Source organism: Mirounga angustirostris, unplaced genomic scaffold (genome assembly GCF_029215605.1).
Source record: "Mirounga angustirostris isolate CCGP_5_RB_7025 unplaced genomic scaffold, mMirAng1.0.hap1 SCAF_2, whole genome shotgun sequence".
In the NCBI taxonomy this organism is placed as follows: domain Eukaryota; kingdom Metazoa; phylum Chordata; class Mammalia; order Carnivora; family Phocidae; genus Mirounga; species Mirounga angustirostris.
Genome location: NW_026991710.1, coordinates 102,540,390 through 102,561,259, shown reverse-complemented (window position 1 = coordinate 102,561,259; position 20,870 = coordinate 102,540,390). Strand labels below are relative to the sequence as shown.

At 34.0% G+C, this 20,870-nt stretch overlaps 1 protein-coding gene across 3 annotated transcripts in view; it reads right to left on the bottom strand.

Moving 5' to 3' along the window:
- The window catches only part of AFG2A (AFG2 AAA ATPase homolog A), a 343,557-nt gene that overhangs the window by 209,514 nt on the left and 113,173 nt on the right, over positions 1-20,870 (bottom strand). Inside the window, exon 14 of one of the 3 annotated variants that reach the window (XM_045880488.3) lies at positions 14,623-14,749. The exons of the other annotated variants lie outside the window; for them this stretch is intronic. Coding sequence (XP_045736444.1) covers positions 14,623-14,749 — 127 coding nt within the window. The remainder of the gene's footprint in view (positions 1-14,622; positions 14,750-20,870) is intronic. 3 annotated transcript variants of the gene reach the window in all.

The following is a 20,870-nucleotide window of genomic DNA, read 5'->3' as shown; positions in this document are numbered from 1 at the left end:
GTAAGGTATAGAATGATGAATCACTATATTATACACCTGAAACTAATATAACACTGTATGTTAACTATACTGGAATTAAAATAAAATTTAAAAAAAAAAGTGAATAAACAATAAAACAATGGTAAAAAATTTAAAAAACAACAACTATACAGTGTAAATGTTATAAAATGTAAAATTTTTAAACAAATACAGATACAGAATATAGTCATGTGGTAGCACATCATGACAATACATGAGAAATGGATATGCTATAGGATAAAAAATAAGGTATTTAGAGGAACAGGAAGCCCTGCCTTGCAATACTGCCTATATGACTTAGTTCTTGAACCATGGCAAGTCATTTATTCTCTCTGAATATCAGTTTCCTGATCTTCAAAATGTAAACAAATATTACTTTGCAGGGTCATTAGAATTACAGATGATGTATGCCTGCTCAATTAAAAGTGGTGATAATTGTTATCAGCTATATTTCTGGATTTTGGATTCCCTGCATGTATTCAATTTTGTATTTTTTTCCTTTAATACAACACCAATGAAAAAATCCTACAGTTAAGTGCATAAGACATATAATATTAATATTTTCATATTTATATAGATAGATCTATCTATAATATTCAATATACACATTATAGCTTTGTTTGAACTATAGTTTTACTTCTTTGTTTTCCATGAACAAAATCCTTGTTGCTTATGAGAACATTTGGCTTTTCTCACTGGATGCAGGTTTAGGTCACAAATGTGGATTTGAAATATCAACATAAGGAAACCTGGCTGCAAAACACTCTTCTTCTTACCCATTCTGCAAACTGTGTAGGCAGAGCAATCAATTATCACCAAAATATGCTCATGAATATAACTAAAAGAAAGAAGTTTTATGAGAAATTATTTTTAATTATTTTAATGGTGATCAAGCGTGCACTCACATTACTTCCACAAGGCCATAAGAGTAGTTAACATAAGCTCTGATCTTGGTATGTATTTTTCTATTCAATAAATATATTACTGAACTACCCAAAACATCTTTTACTAAATATTTATCACTCCCAAGAAAAAACTACATAAACAGTGTATTACTGGTGATAAAATGAGGTAAAAAAGTAAGAAATACTAGTTTTCTCAATGAAGAACATATAAAACAAGTAAAGAGATATACAAGTTAGCTCAGCAAATTATTTTCATTTCAAATCAGCAAAATTATAGCTGATGAAAAAGCTGATATTTTCCAAATGCACTGATACAGCTAATAAGAATATGTAAGGCAGGTCTCCTTCACACTAACTGCTTACTATGAGTTCTAGGCACTTGGATAAATCAGTAAACAATTAAAATCTTGCCCTTATGAAGCTTACATGCGGAGAGAGACAATAATAAATGCTATAATTAAGTAAACTGTATGGTAATAAATCTATAGAAAAAACAGCAGAGTAGTATAAAAGGGGATCAGAAGAACCAGAGAGAGAAAAGGAGCTGGAGAATCTGTAGCATCAGATAATTAATAGGGTCACTGCCCAAGAGGTGGAGTATTATTATTGGTTCAGACAAATGAGATCTGTCTTATGAGCATTTCCCAGTTATTACAATTCCTAGCATTTTGTAACCTGTGTTATAATTATTAATAAAAAAGAAAGTCAAACGTTTTTGTTGGACATGTTTGTTTTTGCCTCTCTATCACCTAGCACACTGGCTGGCACATAGCAGGTGTTCAATAAATATTTGGTGGATGACTCATTCTAAGCCAATAAACAGTTTATTTGAATAGTACTGATCCAAAATTTAGTTCAAGGGTTGGCAAACTTTTTCTCCTAGGGCCAGATAGCAAATATTTTTATCTTGTTGCCTAATTGGTCTACGCAACAATAAGTGTGGCTATGTTCCAATAAAATTTTACAAAAACAGGCAGAGAGCACAGAAGTTTTCTAATCTCTGCTTAGTTTATTCTGTATCTATCTAATTGCTTTAAATCTTCTGTTAAATTTTCCTAGATATATAAAAGTAAATTTATTATTTACTTGCTAATGTTTACTTTTTCAATTCTAGTCAACTAAATCGAATAAACAAAACATAACTACAACAACAACAACACACACAAACTCCAGTTCTCCTTCCTTCTCTCCTTTCCCTCTTTCCTTTTCTCCCTTTTTGCTTGTTAAGTGAAAATTGATAACTTCACTTAAACTGTGAATAAAGCTACTACACTGCCTGATGGTATACCATAGTTTTTATGAGAGAGAACACATACACAGAGGCCTACCAGTCATCTGATATTACAATGCAAATGTCAGAGATGGAATTCAAGTTTATAAATACAAAGCAAAAGCTGATCAAAATATTAAATATACAATCAATTCAAAGACATTAAGTCTAACACAGAATTTAAGAATTTATTTAGTTTAGTGGTTTAAAGTATGAGTTCTGAAATTAAACTGCTTGGATTTGTTACACTGCCAGCTCCACTGAATTAGGCCATTTACTAAATCTTTCTAAGTAATAGTTCCTCAGCAGTAATGACCTATGACTACCTCATAGGATACTACTTTTAATAAAATATGAGCCTTCTACTTGGCCTTTGAAAAAACACATCTATATTTCATCATGAGGAAGTAAATACATCATTAAGCCTGAAAACATGGATTTAATGAAGAACTCCTGAATATCCAAAAGCATCCTAAATGTGCTTCTCAAACATTAATATTCAATTTTCTTCACCTTTTTACTTCGATAAAATATACTATCTCTTGCTTTTATCTTATTACATCAAATACGCTTTTTTTGGTACTTCAGTAAAAAAAAAAAAAAAAGAAGCTTCAGAATCAAGATTTCCAAAAGGCACTAGTATTATAATTGGCTTAGCATTTTTTCCATAACAAAACATACTTCTGAATAAGTCTGTCATCAAATGTAACCTTCAGGCCATAGATTTTACTGGCTTAATAGATTGAAAAGCTGCTAAAAGGTAAACACTATTACTTGATATGCAACATAATGATCCAAAGCACTTGTTTGGTTCACCTGCACCGTCCCTTCCAGGAGACAGAAGTAAATCTAGCACAGGAAGGGGGGGGGGGATAAAAGTATATTTTAATAATTTTAGCTATACTTTATTACAATAAGAACCAGACTGGAAACTGTCCTTAATATATGCATAACAAACTGACTTTTGTTACTGAATAACTTCTCTAAAAGATTTATATGTAAAATCTCCAGTTTGCCAGCCAAATTCTCTAAGAATCTTTCTTGCACTAAAATTCTACCTCCTTCTGCACTGAAAGCTGGGTAGCAATGCTTGAAAGCAAAATCTTTGCTAGGGTAGTTCTGAGTCTACTAAGGCAGTGACAAAGAGAGGTCTGCGTAAATGGGTTATCAAAAGATAAGCAAAGGCTGGGAAAGAGCTGAGATGCAAAATGCTTTACCTCCAAGTGAAGAGAAACTGTTGCTGAAGCAGAGCTGACATTTTCCTTTGCATTTACAATTAAAAAGTTTTTTTTTTCAAGTGTGTTTAATGGTCAGGTTTTTTGAGGTATGCTTTATATACTGTAAAATTCACCATGTTTAGTTTTATAGTTAGAAGAGTTTTGACAAACACATATAGTCCTATAATCGCCACCACAACCAAAATGTAGAATATTTCCATCATCCCCAAAAGTTCCCTCATGGCACTTTGTGGTCAATCCCTTCCCCCCCAACTCCTGGATATCTGATTTCTGTCCCTGTGGTCCTGCCTTTTCCAGATCGTCACATAAATAGAATCAGTCAGCATATTCTGTAACCTTTTGTGTTTGGCTTCTTTCACCTGGCATAATGCTTTTAAAATTCTTTCATCTTACTGCATATATTAGAAATGTGTTTCTTTTTTTATGGCTAAGTGGCATTTCATTGTATGAACATAGCAGAATTTCTTTATCCATTCATCAGTTGATAGATATTTGGGGCTGTTTAGTGATTATGAATTTTTCCTGCTATAAACATTTACTTACAGGTCTTTGTGTAGACAATTGTTTTCATTTCTTTTGGATAAATACCTAGGAGTAGAATTGCTACATATTTAAGTGTACATGTAACTATATAGTAAACTTTTTAACTTCACTTAAACTTTGAAAAAAAAAATCTACTACACTGGCTGATGGTATACCATAGTTTTTACAAGAGAGAACATACACAGCACTACTAATATTACAGAATTTATTGAGCTAAGGAATACACTGGTGTTGTGTCAAATACATATGCTTATATTTGACTAGAATCAATTAGAGATCGTAAGCATATCACTCAGCACACAAGGGCCTAGTATATACCTAATGACTGCTAGTTCCCTCTCCGCTGTTCAACTTTCCCTTTTCTCAATGTTCCTACCTCACCCCAACCCAAATTTACATAAACCTACACTTAATATTAAATCACAATTTGTTAAATAAATTATATATGGTAGGACACACACACACAAATTTCAACTATTATTTTTTTAAAGCAAAGCCAGTTCCACTCATTTCCTTAAGCCACTCATCCTCCGAATGGTGGAGGGGAAGCCTCTAAAGGCAGCAGATGCAGCACTCAGAAAACATTTCAGGTAAGTATCACCACCTTGTGTCCAAACAAAGTAACTGCAATACCAAATTCACAGAGACCAACACATGATAGAGACCAGAGGCTATTAGATTGAAGATCCATTTTTTCCAAATCTATGGTGAATGTATATGCCAGTAAAATATTGCAAACAAGGTGTAGACTGTGCATGTTTTATGATAATAATGCTTCAAAATTTGCGTATTTCTTATTAGATCATACATATCCTAAAGAAAACTGAGGTTTCTTTTATTATGTACCTCTCTGATACTTTTGCATACCCCTTCCAAAAGTGCACACGCACACACACACACACACACATACTCTCTCTCTCTGAATAGAATGCCAGGCACCAAAATGGCACAGCATTGTTAATACTATCTATGCACTTAAAAAATAATCCCCAAATTAGCCCTTTTACAAATGACCTTAAACATTCAATACAGGGCTTCAGATTTAGTTTTTGGCTGCACTGAACATCAAATATGAGATCGTAGGAGCATTAAAAATACATGTGAAGAAGCTTTTTCAAATTTAAAAGTGACTCAACTTTAAATAATCATATATTTAGACATTTCTGCTCTAACTCAAAATCATTTCTACATTCATTTGAAGTTTAAAAAAAAAACAGCATATTAAGTAGACCAAAACATTACAGATATTGTAAAACTGATCAGACATCTGTGAAAGGAGAAAATATGCAGCTCAACAAGTTTTCCTTTTTCTAAGAGTAATAAATTTTCAGTGAAAAAGTTAAGGTGTTCTTCAACTGTCAACCAAAGTTTTTATTACACAACAGCAGCCTTAAGGCTGATTTATGGCTTTCCCCCCTTTTCTGACAATCAAGTGCTTAAAAAGAAAAGTCATTTTTGCACACCTGGATATTTGCTTGCTTTATAACATGTTTGAAGAAAAGAACTTTTCAGCAACATGAAAGTTTGAGGAGGTGACACCTGAAAAAGTCTTTAAAAAAAAAACTCAGAAATTTGTTTGGTAAATAGCATCCTTTTATGTAGCATTTGGAAAATCTATTATTATCTGTCTCTAAGTCACAACATAAGAGAATTTTGGGTCATTAATGACATATTCCAAATTATCTAGTACACTTTTGACAGGTTCAGAAATAGTTGTCCAGAGAGGCTAAATAATTTCAAAGGATACATAGTTTGTGAGCAACAGAGCTAGAATGAGAAACAAAGATCCCCAGATCTGTGTCTGTCTGCCTCATTTCTCCCATTGCTCGTTTCTCGCTATCAGTTTCAGGTCTTTCTATCACATTCTACATATAACATTCTAGTCCCTATCATCTTTGTCATCCATTACATGTGCCAATCTCCTTTTCCTCTAGACTCATTTCTCCAGTTAAACTGCTTACATGATGCAAAGGCCCCTCTCCAATGCTATGCATACTCCAAAAACTCATCTAGAAATGCTAAGGTTTGGGAAGGCCTGAGGCCAAAACACTATAAACAAAATGTTCAAAGAAGAAAACTACACAGCTCCTCATACAATACAATACCTGTAGTATCACAAATTCATGAAACTGCAGCTATAAAAGTGGAAGTGATGAGGACATTAACTACATATTTCAGCACTGTTTTAAAGCTAAAAAAAATACTTTTAAATAATTTCATTTCTAAATTTCATTGAATATAATTTAAGTCTTATCTTGTCTATTTTCATTGGAGAAAACAGAAAGCATTTCAGAATATGTATTCTTAAGGTAAATTAGGTGAATTTTTACTTTCTTAAATTATATAGGTTAAACTATTTTTCAAAAAGTCAGAAAGCTACAGAATACAGAAATTCTTCTGGATAATTAAGATATATAAGGCCTCTACTATTAATACATATAAGACACATATAGGGAATGGCAGAAACAGAATCCCACAAATGACAAATCAAAAAGATCAGACCTAATACGATAAATTCTGTAAGAGTTAAGTCCTCTACTTCTAAGGATGAAAGCCCTAGCAGCTGGCTAGCAGAAACTATTGGGAAACCACTTGGACTTAAGGAAAAACAAATCTCTGGGAAACATATGAAAAGTAGGAAAAGCTCAGAGGAGCTGAACTTGAAGGAAGATCTCTAGATCTAATCACACTGTGGCTCAACTTCTAAGACTTAAATCAAATTAATAACACAAGCCCAAGGCGGGGAAGCTATAACTTAGCAGAAGACTCTGAGTTTGAAAGACCTGGGCTTCTTGGTTTTGTTTTTGTTTTGTTCTTGATGACTTTAAATTCAACAGCAGTCCACAGTGTGATTCAGTTGGCAAATAAACTAACACAATCCTGGAATCCATTAGCAGAAGACATGGTATTCAGATTAAAGGCATCAGACTACAACCTATTACAGTATATTCATCTGTGGATGCCATAATTTCAGAGAGAAAGGAACAAATGGACAACAGTTCAGAGGAGAAAAAAAAAGGATAAGAATGCCAAAGACGAAATAAAACAAGATGTCAAGCCTGGAGAAGAGAAGACTAGTTGGCGAGATAGAATGTAAAGATAAAACACATAATAGTTTTCAAAAATAAAGAAGAACCATATTAGAAGAAGGATTAAAAACTGTACTTCTGGCTGGTATGCTGAAGCTTTGGGGAGACACACAGCAGCTGGTTCAGTAGAACAACAAAATTCCTAAAAATAGTCTGAGACAAAGACGGAGTAATCTATTTCAAGAGATAATAAGTCTCCACTCTCCCATCAGTTTGGTGAATAAGAAAAGGATGGAGAAGTGATGGGTAGAAATTTTACAATGGCGGGGGATTAATGTATCAGAAGGATAACTAGACTATCAAAGCCTTCCAAGTTCTCTCCAATCTTGAAAAAATTAATGTCTTTCACAACCTTGGTGTCAAGGGCAATACGCACTCTAACAGAAGATTAAATGTACTCCTATTTGCATGTTGAAATCAAATATTATTCCCCAAACATCTAAACATAGAATCTTAATTTCTTAAAATTTAAATATCCCTTCCTGAAAATTCCTATGATAATACTAAAAAGGGCATTCAACTCACAATTATAAAAAAAACTAAAAACCAATGAAACTTTAAGATTCAAGTGCCATGAATACATTATTCATACAATTAAAAAGCTGCATTTCTAGATTTATGGATTTTGGTGAGTCATTCAACTGAAAATAATAATTATTTAGTCCAAAAAACATTTTAAAAGGTTAAATATTAAAAGAACTTTTGAGATGGAATGTACTTGAAAGAACAAGAATACAACCTTCCTATTATTTATTATAAGCCATTAATGCAATATATATGTTTTTAAAGATTTTACTTATTATGTATTTAAGAGAGAGAGGGAGAGAGGAGAATGAGTGGGCAGAGGGAGAGGGAGAAACAGGCTCCCAGCTCAGAGCAAGCCCGACGCAGGACCCAATCCCAGGACCCTGGGATCATGACCCAAGCCAAAGGCAGATGCTTAAGCAACTGAGCCACCCAGACGCCCCAGAAAATTAATGCAATATATTTAAACAACCTTTAGAAAAATGTTGTGACTCATGTATGAATGACACACATTAAGAGACATTACTAAACTTCTAAAAGCTTACAAGGACAGATCAACGGTCAGTAAATTTGTTCTATAAAGATCCAAATGGTAACTAATTTAGGCTTTGTGGGCCATAAATACTGTACGATACTGTAACTACTACAGTAGTACAAGTGAAGTCATAGACAATACGTTAACGAATTCGGGTAACTGGATCCCAATAGTTTTACTTACTGAAATTTGAATTTCATCTCATTTTTACATCTCACAAAATAATTTTTCTTTTTCATATTTTTCAACCATTTAAATATATAAAAACCATTCTTAGATCCCGAGAGGTACAAAAACAAGTAGTTGACCAGTTTGCTGACCGCTGGGATAAACAGCCTTTACCTAATTAGCAATGGGGTATGACCCATATATACATACAACATCTGACCCACTTCTCTTGTCATTTCTCCCAATCATCCATCCCCAAAGCTGAAACCCTTACAGCTGCTACCATAATAGATATGGTGAAAACACTAAGAGCTTTAAAAAAACAAAACAAACACACAAACACCTATTGATAATGATAAAACCACTTCTGAGAGTCCTGTAAAATGAAGGTAAAGATGAAACTGGAAGATGAACTTGGAGGAGGCCTTCCAGGCCTGACCACATTGCAGCTCACCTTATAATCCCCAAGACTCTCTACATCATTTTGATAAACAATATTAAGGATTAATATTAATTGTTAATATTAATTAATATTAAGGATTGTCTGTTAGGTCAAGCAGCTTGTTTTTTAGTTCCAACTTAGCTGAGAACAGCAATATTAAAAGAATGGCACTTACAACTAGGAAAGGTAAGGAGAAAAGCCATCCACAAACATACCTATACTCTCTTCTAAAGGTATTTTTGGAACCCAAGTCACTTGAAAATTGGGAGCCACATATATTTAGCTTCTCATTTGCCAACATTTCTAAACATGCTAATTCAGTTTTTCCCATGTTAGATATCATAAAACCAACTTTTAATTTGCAGTATTTAAGAAATAAAAATGTTATGTCATATTTAACCCATCAAGCACATTTCCTCTTCCAGAAAAACCGGAAGGAAAATTAATGCCAGTTTATCATATCCATGAGCTAAACATACTAAGTTAGAAAATGATTCTGAACCCTGAATTACTGAATATTTCTATATAACTTCCAAAATTTTCCTCAATTGAACAATCTTATCCATAGATGACTCAGAGCAGAATTTTCAAAATTCTACCAATTTACTATTATAAGAAAACTAGGTTGATAGGCTATATACCTTATAGTAGTAATAATTATGGAAAGCCTGTTATATACTAGGCATCAGTACTAAAAGTAACCAAATGACTAAATTAAAAAATATTCATAAAACTAAACTATTTTGAGGTTTTTTTAATGTCTGGGAAAGAAGACATGACCATTTCTTAATATTCAACACAAATGCATGAATGCCATGGATTGGACATTATATTCTTCTAAAGGGGCCACATAATCAACAGCCTAACAAAGAACAATATAAACTCCTACAGTTTGGGCTCTTTGTTATTTCGGCATCAATAAAAATTCAGTTGTTTGCTATTCTAAAGTCTCTCGATGCTGAGGAAATCCAGACCACCATCCATCTAAAGACAATGTGTCAACTTGACAGTATACAATCTCATTAATCTTCATCTATCCTTCACATCTTGTCATTCTTATGTAAAATGGACACTTGAGGATATGACTTCTCTTCTCTCACTTATTAGCTGGAGGAGAGGGTAAGGCATAAAAGTCTATGGAGACTTCAGGATACCACCAGGAACCACAAGCAATCACTTTACTTAGCCTAGTGTGCTACATCACAGCTAATGTATTTGACATGTAAATATGACATAGCAGGAAATAGAACAATGTGGTTCTTGAGCTATGTGTCTTACTTCCTTTGCTGAACCACCAGAATCCCCAAGAAACTCCAGCTTTAGTTTCCCCAAACTACATGAAATTGAAATACTGTCCATAAAAGACACTAAATACACACAACATATAGGTGACACAATGATGTCAATTTCACTCCTCTGGCAGTCCAAGAATCCTCACCCTTTTAACACACTAACTTAAGGTCCCCATGACACAGAGGTTGTGGGTTAACAGACAACAGGATGGTAAAGTAGGCCAGCTAATTTACAAGGCCAAACACCCTAATTAAATTTAGCCAAAGTTAGACCAACTGTATTATTTCTTTGACACTAGAACAGTCTTTTTTTTTAAATTCCAGTTTTAAGCTAAAAAAAAATCTTTACTTTTTAGCAGCACATGAAATTTAATTCTTCTGTCACCCATATTCTTCCTAATACAGTTTCGTCCAGACAAGGCAGGTGGTGGAAACGGTCTATTCATTTCATAACAGGAAGTTTTTTTGTTTTTATATTGTCTCTTAAGATTGTTTGGTTTCTACCGGGACCTTCAGGACACATTTTGAACAAACACCATGTTATAATCACACATGCACTGAAACTTCTTTTTTATAGTAGTATTAAATGATATACAAATAATGCTCTAAAATAGTTCTTCAGAGGAAAAAGTCTGCAAAGAAAAATGACTTTTGATATAGTATGTATCATATGAGTAGTAACAAAAGTACAATTAAGAAAAAAAATCCGGGGCCCCTGGGTGGCTCAGTCGGTTAAGTGTCTGCCTTCGGCTCAGGTCATGATCCCAGCATCCTGGGATCGAGCCCCGCATCAGGCTCCCTGCTTCTTCCTCTCACTCTGCCTGCCTGTCTACTTGTGATCTCTCTCTCTCTGTCAAATAAATAAATAAAATCTTAAAAAAAAAAAGAAAAAATCCATATTCCATAGAATATGGAATTCTACTTGAAATAGAAAAGAATTAATTTTTTTTTTTACAAAAATCACTGATTATTTAAAGTTTGGGGTTTTGGGTTTTTTTTTTTTTTTTTTTTTGCACAATTACAGAATACAATAGGCAGAACATTTAGACCCTGGTGCAATGTACTAAATTCAAAGTTGTACTTGAAAGCATAGCACATCATTTGATGATCTTGAAACCATTCTTATACCACTCAAAAATGCTTTTTCCCATTTACCAATTTTACGTTTTGCTGCCAGGAATAATTTTATTATTTAATCCTTTACAAATTAAACATTATAAATTTTGAAAAATTTGAATCTCCCTGACCTAGTGAAAATAAGTCTTTGTACCTAGTTAGCAAATACTTTCAATCTTAATTTAAATGTGCTCATCCAAAATTAGTTGGTTAAAAAAAGTTGGATTTCTAATATCCAAAAACTCATCAAAGTATGTGCGTAAATGCATATATATGTATACATACAAACATGCAAGCATACATACAAATATGGATCTATACATACTATATGTTTGCATATGTTTATACTTCTCTCTGAAACATCTTAAAGAGGTCAATAAATCAAGGTATTAACAGTGAATTAATATTGATACTTAAAACACTTATTTTGTACAATCACATGTTTTTAGAACTGATGAATTCAAGGTAACATTTTAAAAAGGATAAAAAAACATGGCTAGAAGTTCGGCAAGATATTTCCCAAACTTCAATTTCTGAAACTCTGTGATGTTCAAGACTCACTTACGAGTTGCTGTTAATGAAACACAGCATATGCCTTCCTAAGGCAAATATTATCACCAGGCAAGAAACACGAAAACAATGCAAAATCTTTGAAATGTAAAAAAAAGAAAAACCACTTCCATCCCTTAAATCTCCTGTCTTTGGAAACAACTTCTGCCCAAAATCCAGTTAAGTATTTTTTCCAAGAGATCCAAGATATCCACAGACTAAACTATCCTAAAGAGAATGGAAAGGTTTTGACTTTAGAAAGCTGAGTTTTAAAAAAGGCCCCAAACCTTACGGTGGCCCAAGAATAACGTCTAATCTCTAGGTTTATCTTTAAAGTTTCTAAAGGTCTTTTGTACCAGGTGTTGGTAAAAAACTAGGATAAATTAGATCTACTGTAAAACACAACAGTTAGGGTTCAGTTTAGGTCTTACGGGGGGAAAAGCAAAACAGATTATAAATCAACAATTCCACCGTATTAAGTAACAAACCTACAAAGTGTTACACATATAAAGAACATGAAAAAATGTATCCTTTACAAAAGGAGTTTAAATTTGTTTATCCTTTCCTATTTTAAGAAAGATTATATGTATAATTTGAAGAAAGATATATTTGGACAAGGCAAGGCAAAGAAATGCTGCATCTGAGAAAACAGCAGATTCCACAGAACAAGAACATTTCAGAGGAGCTGGTTCATAGCCAATTATATGACAGGCAAGGATAAGCTGGTCTCTGAGGAAGTTAGAAGTTGTTCTTAGGACTTGGAACGGAATTCAGATAGTAGTGGGGGGAAGACGCTGAAGAGCACTGTGGTAGGAAGACTTCTAGTAGAGTCACAAGATTCTGGTCCCCTAGTGGACTCACACCTTCTCCCAGTTATTCAATCAAATGCTAATTTAGGTGCTACTGTGAGGGGCTTTTGCAAATGTAATTAATTAAGGTCCTGAAACCGCTGACTTGAAGGTGGAGAGATTTTCCTTTGTTGGGCCTAACCTGATCAGATGACACTAAAAGACACTGGGCTTTTCCTGGCAACAGAATTTTAAAGCATAAGAGGGATAAAATATGATGGCAATTCTCACTGCTGTCTTTGAAGATGGAAGAGGCCATGTGGGGGTCTCTAGGAGCGACAGTAGCTCCCAGCTGACAGCCAGTAAGGAAATTTAGTCCTTAGGCCTACAATCACAAGAAATGAATTCTGACCCAATCATATGAGATTAGAAAAGGAATACCAGGGGCACCTGGGTGGCTCAGTCGTTAAGCGTCTGCCTTCAGCTCAGGTCATGATCTCAGGGTCCTGGGATCGAGCCCCACCTCGGAATCCCTGCTCGGCGGGAAGCCTGCTTCTCCCTCTCCCACTCCCCCTGCTTGTGTTCCCTCTCTCGCTGTGCCTCTCTCTGTCAAATAAATAAATAAAATCTTAAAAAAAAAAAAAAGAAAAGGAATACCAGCTCCTGACAACGATATAGTCCTGCCAACTACTTGTGTTTAGCCCGTAGTGAGCCTCTGGAACAGACAACTCTGTCGTGCCATTCCCAGATTTTGACCTACCTACAGAAATACTAATAAATGGGTGTTGTGTAAAACTGCTAAATTTGAGGTAATCTGTAACACAGTAAGAGAAAACTAATACAAGCACCAATCAAGCTGAATCATATGGCTTGATTTAGATGAACCCAGAGAAAGCCCTATTTCAAGAAATGTATCTAACAGTGAAGACATACTCTATTAAGAAACCAAAGAAGACAACTATTAGATTAGGCATTGTAGAGAAGGAAACCAAAGAAATTTTAGAGCTCATTAGCCATGGGGTATATCATAAAATATAATATATTCTTACCAGGAGTTTTTTTCTGGATTCAGCACCTTTATTTGTGAAACAAAGGTGGGATTAGGTGACTTCTAGGGTTCTTTTAGTACTTTCTATGATACTTGTTAAAATACAGTCCTATCTTTTTTTTTTTTTCATAGACATCAGAGGTATCTGAGCATGGACCCAGATCCTATAAGTGCTCAGAACACACCTTTCTTCTTAAAAAAAAGCTTTCTCACCTGTATTTGACTCAAAGGTCTTTATGGCATAGTAAAATACCTAATTGAATGAAAGCAAAGCTTGCTTTCCACATAAAAGCTCCTTTCATATCTTTGCAAGGATTTTTTCTAAATCCCATTTTTAAAATTAAAAGTCAGTATATTTATGCACAGGGAAGGAGAGAGGAGCTCATAAGGTCATTTATATGAAGCAATAATGTGAACAGAAAAAAGAAAAATTGGTTCATGCTACAGGAGAAAATTTTTACTCTTAATTTAAATCCTTGCAAAGAATTATACATTAGGTAGAAATCAGACATTTAAAATTTAGTGAATTCCCTTTATTAAACTCTGACCTAGGGAAAAAAAGTGGTAGCAATACCTTGAAAGGGTTAATTTTGCAACTGTATAGCTTAGTTTATTGCTAGAGCCTAAGTAATTTCTTAGATAAAATCCATTGTCACTCTTATTCTAATCACTCTGAAAGCAACTGCAGACAAAGAATTCTAAAAAGCTGTTAATAATAACTTCAGTCTAACTTGTCCTAAATATCCAGAAATTTACCTTAGTATGAATGAAAATGTTAAAAACGTCTCAAAAATAAATCGATGACATAAACAAACAAAAAAAGAATTTCAGAACTTCAATTCTCCATCTGAAAGTCTGATGCAACCATGAGGGGGGAAATTCAAGGGGTTACAAAATAGTTTCATTAATACCAAACCATAAGCAATAAAAACATAGAAGCTTTACTCTGTTCTTTTCATTTCCTTTAGTTTAAGATTTTCGGGATCCTCTAAATGAAAAACTGATTACAAAGTAATTTGTAATTACTAAATGAAAAAAAAGCTAACATAATCAAATGATCCAGTTCTTACAACACTCGCACTGCTTTCTTTCTTACCTTGTCTATCCTATCTGGGCGGTTAGTAGCTGCCAAAATTGTCACATCCTTTAACTGTTCAATGCCATCCATTTCTGTTAAGAGCTGAGCCAGAACACGGTCACCTACGTTCCCAGCACCTAAAGAACTGATTTTTAAAAATATAGTTTTAAAACTCTTTACCTATCCCCAAGTACTTTATTACTTTTAAAAGACTGTATATTCTATAACAAGAAAAATTATGTCTGCTTCAAAATATAAAATGCTTGCTTCAGAATTCATTACTTGTTGAATTACCATACCCCAAAATTAATTATATTCAAATCATTTCTTTTCCTCCTTCAACAACCATGTTCATTTTCTCTCCAATAATGAAATATATAAGATCTGGGAAGCAAGTTATAAGATTATTTAAAGCAGTTCATCAAATACATACACAATCGTCTAATTTAAACAATATTTACATTTTATATGGAAAACATACTAACAGGAATTGGGAATAAAGAAACAAAATAAAAACCCATTCCTCACATGAAGTTTAAAGCCTATATGAAACAAAAAAACTCTTTACACTCTTTACCCATAACAAATGGGATATTTCTGATGTATCTTGGTGTTTTAAAATATTAATATTTTTAAGCAACATCAGCAGGTAGGTAATGATCAAAATCCCCATATCTGGAGAAACAGGCAAAGAAAGATATGTTATTATGTGCCTTTCGTTAATGTACCAGGTCAATCACAAAGCCACCCAGACATACTATAATTTAATCACATTTCCTTTGACAAAAAAATCCAAAACAAAACTAAATGTTATTAATAAGGAAATTCAACAGGTCTTACCAATGAACAAAACCCTTACATTACACAGTCAAGGCCCTACAATAACAATTCTCATTAGCACCAGCTGGGATTTACTAAGAACAGTTCAGAATTGAGAAATATGTAATAAACATCTGAGTGGACAATTACAGAGTATAACAGCATTGTAAGTGTAGTAAACATATAAACTCAACCAGATGTATGGGGTGAGGGGGAGAAGAGGAAAAGAGGATAGAAGGTACACATTCATATCTCTGTCACTGATGACAGAGCAAGTGTACCTTAGTATAATCATCATGTAACATATTTAATTAGATAATTAGGATTTTTTACAGAATGTAGATCTCAACATGCATTACAACTTCAAAAACTTGATGTAGTGTATACACAGGGAGAGTAGCCTCTAACTCACATCAATCAAACACACATGAGGTTGTTATGTAAATCAGACTGTCAATTTATTGTCTAAATGTAAATCAGGCTGTCAATTTAATGTCTAAAATGTTTGGGACGAAGGAATACCAGAGAAGCCACTGAGATTTATTTTGGCTAGCACTAATTCTTGCAAATAACTAATTGGCAGGTGCATGGATTTGCTAATCTGATTGTAAGAATAAACTCTGAACATTCTGAATAAATGGATTATATACCCTTCAAAAAATATCCTCCATAATGTAACTCTTCCACATGAGAGCTTAATTGTCAGAAACACTGTTAGCAAAAGCTCTAAGGATTCCTTCATAATAACTACAAGCACCTAAATATTTAAGGCTGCCAACTGATTATATCTAAGGCCTTTAATTATATCTACTATGCTAATTAGTTGTGATCCTATATTTTCAGACACTAAGGAAGGTCACATCGAACAGATTTTGGGAAAGTCAAGGTGGGCTGTCCAGGGAGATGGTTTCTAATTTAAACCTTGAAAAATGAGTGAGAACCAAACAGTTTAAGACGAAAAGAGAGAAGGAGAATATAGAACACTGAAAATGGAAATCAGTTCAGAATAGCTGGGCACAGAAGTTAAGGTGAAATATGCAAAAGATCAATGTAGAGAGAGAAATCAAGGCTAGATAACAAAGGCTTTGTTATCCAAATTACTGAGTTTGGATTTTATCCTAACGTAAATGGGAAGTTTCAACTAGAAATATGACAAAATTAGATTCATGTTTTTGAGGACCACTACAGCTACAGTATGGAGAACAGATTATAGAACGGAAATACTGGTCTGTTTTCCAGTCCAATAACAACTCTTCTTAGACCCTTCTGAGATGTGAGATCACAGGTGTCTTCATCTGTTCAGGCTGCTATTACAAAATATCATAGACTAGATAGCTTATAGACAATAGAAATTTATTTCTCAGTCTGGATACTGGGAAGTCCAAGATCAAGGCACCAGCATGGTTAAGTGAGGGGTCTTTTCCTGGTTCATAACTGACACCTTTTTATGTCCTCACATGAAGATGGTGGGTAAGCTCTGTGAGGCCTCTTTTATAAAGACACAAATCCTACTCATGAGGTCTCCACCTTCATGACCTAAGTACCTCCCAAAGGCTCCACCTCTTAGAATTTCAACATATGAATTTGGGGAGGACACAAACATTTAGACCTTAGCAATAAGACAAACCACTGCCCCCCAAACTGGAGAGACAGACAAGCTGGATACAAAGAAACCAATAAGCAGAAACCGCCACAGGAACCAGTGCTGGGGTAAGGATACTGGAAATGTAAATGATGAACTTCTGGAGGCAGTGTGGACAAGTCTGAGAGTTAAATACTCCAGAAAACACAATCATTGAGGGACCCTTACATTTTTTGTGACTTTACCTCCAGAAGCCATACCAGGTTCTCACAATGAAGACCTGAGGAAAATCTTGTGCATGTGGCAGGAGGAAGGGAAAAGTAGCTATTTTGAATATGCTAGGATATTCTGTACTTCTTAACAAGTCCTGCCTTCAAGAGAAACTGTTTTACCAGAGCCTAAACTATGACAGGTTTCTCAGAACCCAACTGAGCTGGAAGAAGGGATATACCCAACTCCAGCCCTCTCAGCCATCCTGTATTACTCTAAGGGAAGGAAAGTTACTAAAAAGCAATTGTGAAGTTCACAGCCCAGTAACACAGACTAACTAAAAGACTACAACTAATCATAGGACCAAAGAACACCTGGCCTCTTATACTCTTACTACTACATCACCAAAGGCCTATTTCCCATAGTTCCTTTTATGCGGTATCATCATGTCCATCTATCAAAATAAAACAAAACAAAATCAAAACTATTACAAGGCATACTAAAAGACAAACAAAACCCAAATTGAAGAAACTGAATAAGCATCAATGAACCAGATAACCAGCAAAAATGCTATTGTCAGACCAGAAATTTTTTTAAATTATGATTAATATGCTAAGGGTTCTAACAGACAAAGTAGACAACACTCAAGAAAGGGGCAACATAGGCAGAGAGGTGGAAATTCTAACACTCAAAAAGAAATGGCAAAAATCAAGACACTATAGCAGAAATAAAGAATACCTTTGATGGGCTTGTTAGACTAGATATGACTGAGGAAAAAATTCCTCAGCTTAATTATTTGCCAATAAAAACTTCCAAAATGAAAAAGCAAAGAGAAAAAAGACTGAAGAAAAAAAAGAAACAAGAGAATATCCAAGAATTATGGAAGCTATAAAAGGCGTAATATATATGCAAATGAAATACCAGAAGGAGAAAAGAGAATGGAATAGAAGAAATATTTGAAGCAATAATGACTGAGAATTTCTCCAGATTAATGTCTGACACCAAACTATAGATCCAGGAAGCCCAGAGAACATCAAGTAGGATACCTGGCAAAAAACTACCTTTAGGCATATCATATTCAAACTACAGAAAAGCAAAGACAAAAAAAAAAAAAATCTTGAAAGAAGCCAGAGGAATAATACAGTTCACTGTAGAGGTGCAAAAATAAGAATTATATTAGATAACTCCTCAGCAACCACGCAACCAAGGAGAGTAGAGTGAAATATTTAAAGTGTTGAGAGAGGAAAAACACCTACCTAAATTTCTATATTCTCTGAAATTATCTTTCAGAAATGAAGGAGAAATAAAGACTTCTTCAAACAAAAATTGAGGGAATTTGTTGTTAGTAGGACTGCCTTGCAAGAAACGTTTTAAAAAGTTGTTCCAAGAGGGGCACTTAGGTGGCTCAGTCGGTTTTCCTACTCTTGATTTTGGCTCAGGTCATGATCTCAGGGTTTTGAGATTGAGCCCCACATAGGGAGTCTGCTGGAGGTTCTCTTTCTCTCTCCCTCTGCACCTCCCCACCACTCATGCTGTCTCTCTTAAAAAAAAATCAATCTCAAAAAGTTGTTCTAGGAAAAGGAAAATGATATAGGTTGAAACTTGAATCTACATAAAGAAAGAGCACTAGAGAGGAATGAGTGAAGGTAAAATAAAAACTTCAACTTAATTGATCTAACAGATAATAGTTTGTCCAAAATAATGGTAATAACAATGTATTCAGTGACTATAGCATATGTATAAGTGAAATGAATGACAGAAATGATACAAGGGACTAGAGGGAGAAGTTCAAATTTTTGTTATTATAAAGTACTTGTACTATCTGTGAAGCAGAACAGTGTTATTTGAAAGTGAATGCAGATTAGCTGTAAATGTATATTGCAAATTCCAGGACAACCACTGAAAAAAAGGGGAAAAAATAGAAATACATATTTCATACACCAAGAAAGGAGAGAAAATGGAATCATAAAATGCTCAGTTAAAATCAGAAAAGGCAGAAAAATAGTCAAAGACAAAAACAGGAGCAAAGAATAAGGAGTAACAAATATGGTAGTATTAATACAACTATATCAATAATCACTTTAAAACATCAATGGTCTAAACACATCGTTAAGACAGACATTGTCATAGTGGATCAAAGAACAAGATCCAACTATATGTTGTTGACAAAAAATCCACTTTAAATATAAAGATATAGAGAGTAGAAGTAAAGGGATGGACAAAGATGCACAATTAATTCTAATACTAATCAAAATAATGCTGGAGCAGCTATATTACTTTCAGACAAAGCAGACTTCAGACCAAGAGAAATTATTAGCGATAAAGAGAGGTATTATATAATGATAAAGGGGTCAATACTCCAAGAGGACATTAACAATCTTTAATATGCATCACCTAACAGTAGGGTGTCAAAATATATGAGGCAAAAATTGATAGAACAGCAAGGAGAAAGAAATGAATTCACTCATATAGTTAGAAATTTTAACACTCCTCCATCAGAAATGGACAGATCTAGCAGGCAGAAAATCAGCAAGAACACAGCTGAACTCAACAGCAACTTCAACCAACTCAATATAATTGCTATCCAAATGCTACTTCATCCAACAGCAGAATACATATTCATCTCAAGAGCATACGGAGTATTTACCAAGACAGACTACATTCTAGGCCATAAAATCTACCTTAACAAATTATAAAGAACAGAAATCATACAATGTGTGCTATTAGACCAGAAATTAAACTAGAAATCAATAGCAAAAAGACATTTGGAAAATTACAAAATACATGGAGATTAAAAAACACACTCCTATACATGGATGAAAGAAGAAATCTCAACAAAAATTAAAAAAATAGTTTAAACTAAATGAAAATGAAAATACAACTAATCAAAATGCATGGGATGTAGTAAAAGTAGTGCTTAAAGGGAAATTTATAGCACTGAATGTATATATTAGAAAAAAAGAAAGATCTAAAATCAGTAAGCTTCCGCCTCAGGAAATTAAAAAAAAAGAGCAAATTAAATCCAAAGTAAACACAAGAAAAAAGTAGGAAAATTAGAGCAGAAATAAAATTGATAACAGGAAGTCAAAAGAGAAAAATCAGCAAAAGCAAAAGCTCATTCTTTGAAGAGATCAATAAAAACAATAAGCTTATAGCCAGGATAACTGAGAAAAACAAGAGAAGACAGATTACTAATATCACAAATGAAAGAAGGGACATCACTACAGGTTTCACAGACCTTAAAAGTTTAATTATGGATTGACAGTTGACCCTTAAACACGGGTTTGAACTGTGCAGGTCCACTTATAAGCAGATTTCTTTTTGATAAATACATTACAGTATTTTAAATGTACGTTCTCTTCCCTATGATCTTCTTAACATTTTTTTCTCTACCTTACATTATTGTAAGAAAATAGTATATAATATATATACAAAGTATGTGTTGACTGTTTCTGTTATCAGTAAGGCTTTTGGTCAACAGTAGGCTATTAGTAGTTAAGTTTTGGGGGAGTCAAAGTTATATGTAGATTTTTAACTGCACAGGGGGTCAGCACCCCTAGCCCCCACATTGTTCAAGAGTCAACTAAATTACGAAATATAAGAAAACTTTTATGGCCACATACTTGATAATCTAGATGAAATGACAATCTGTCAA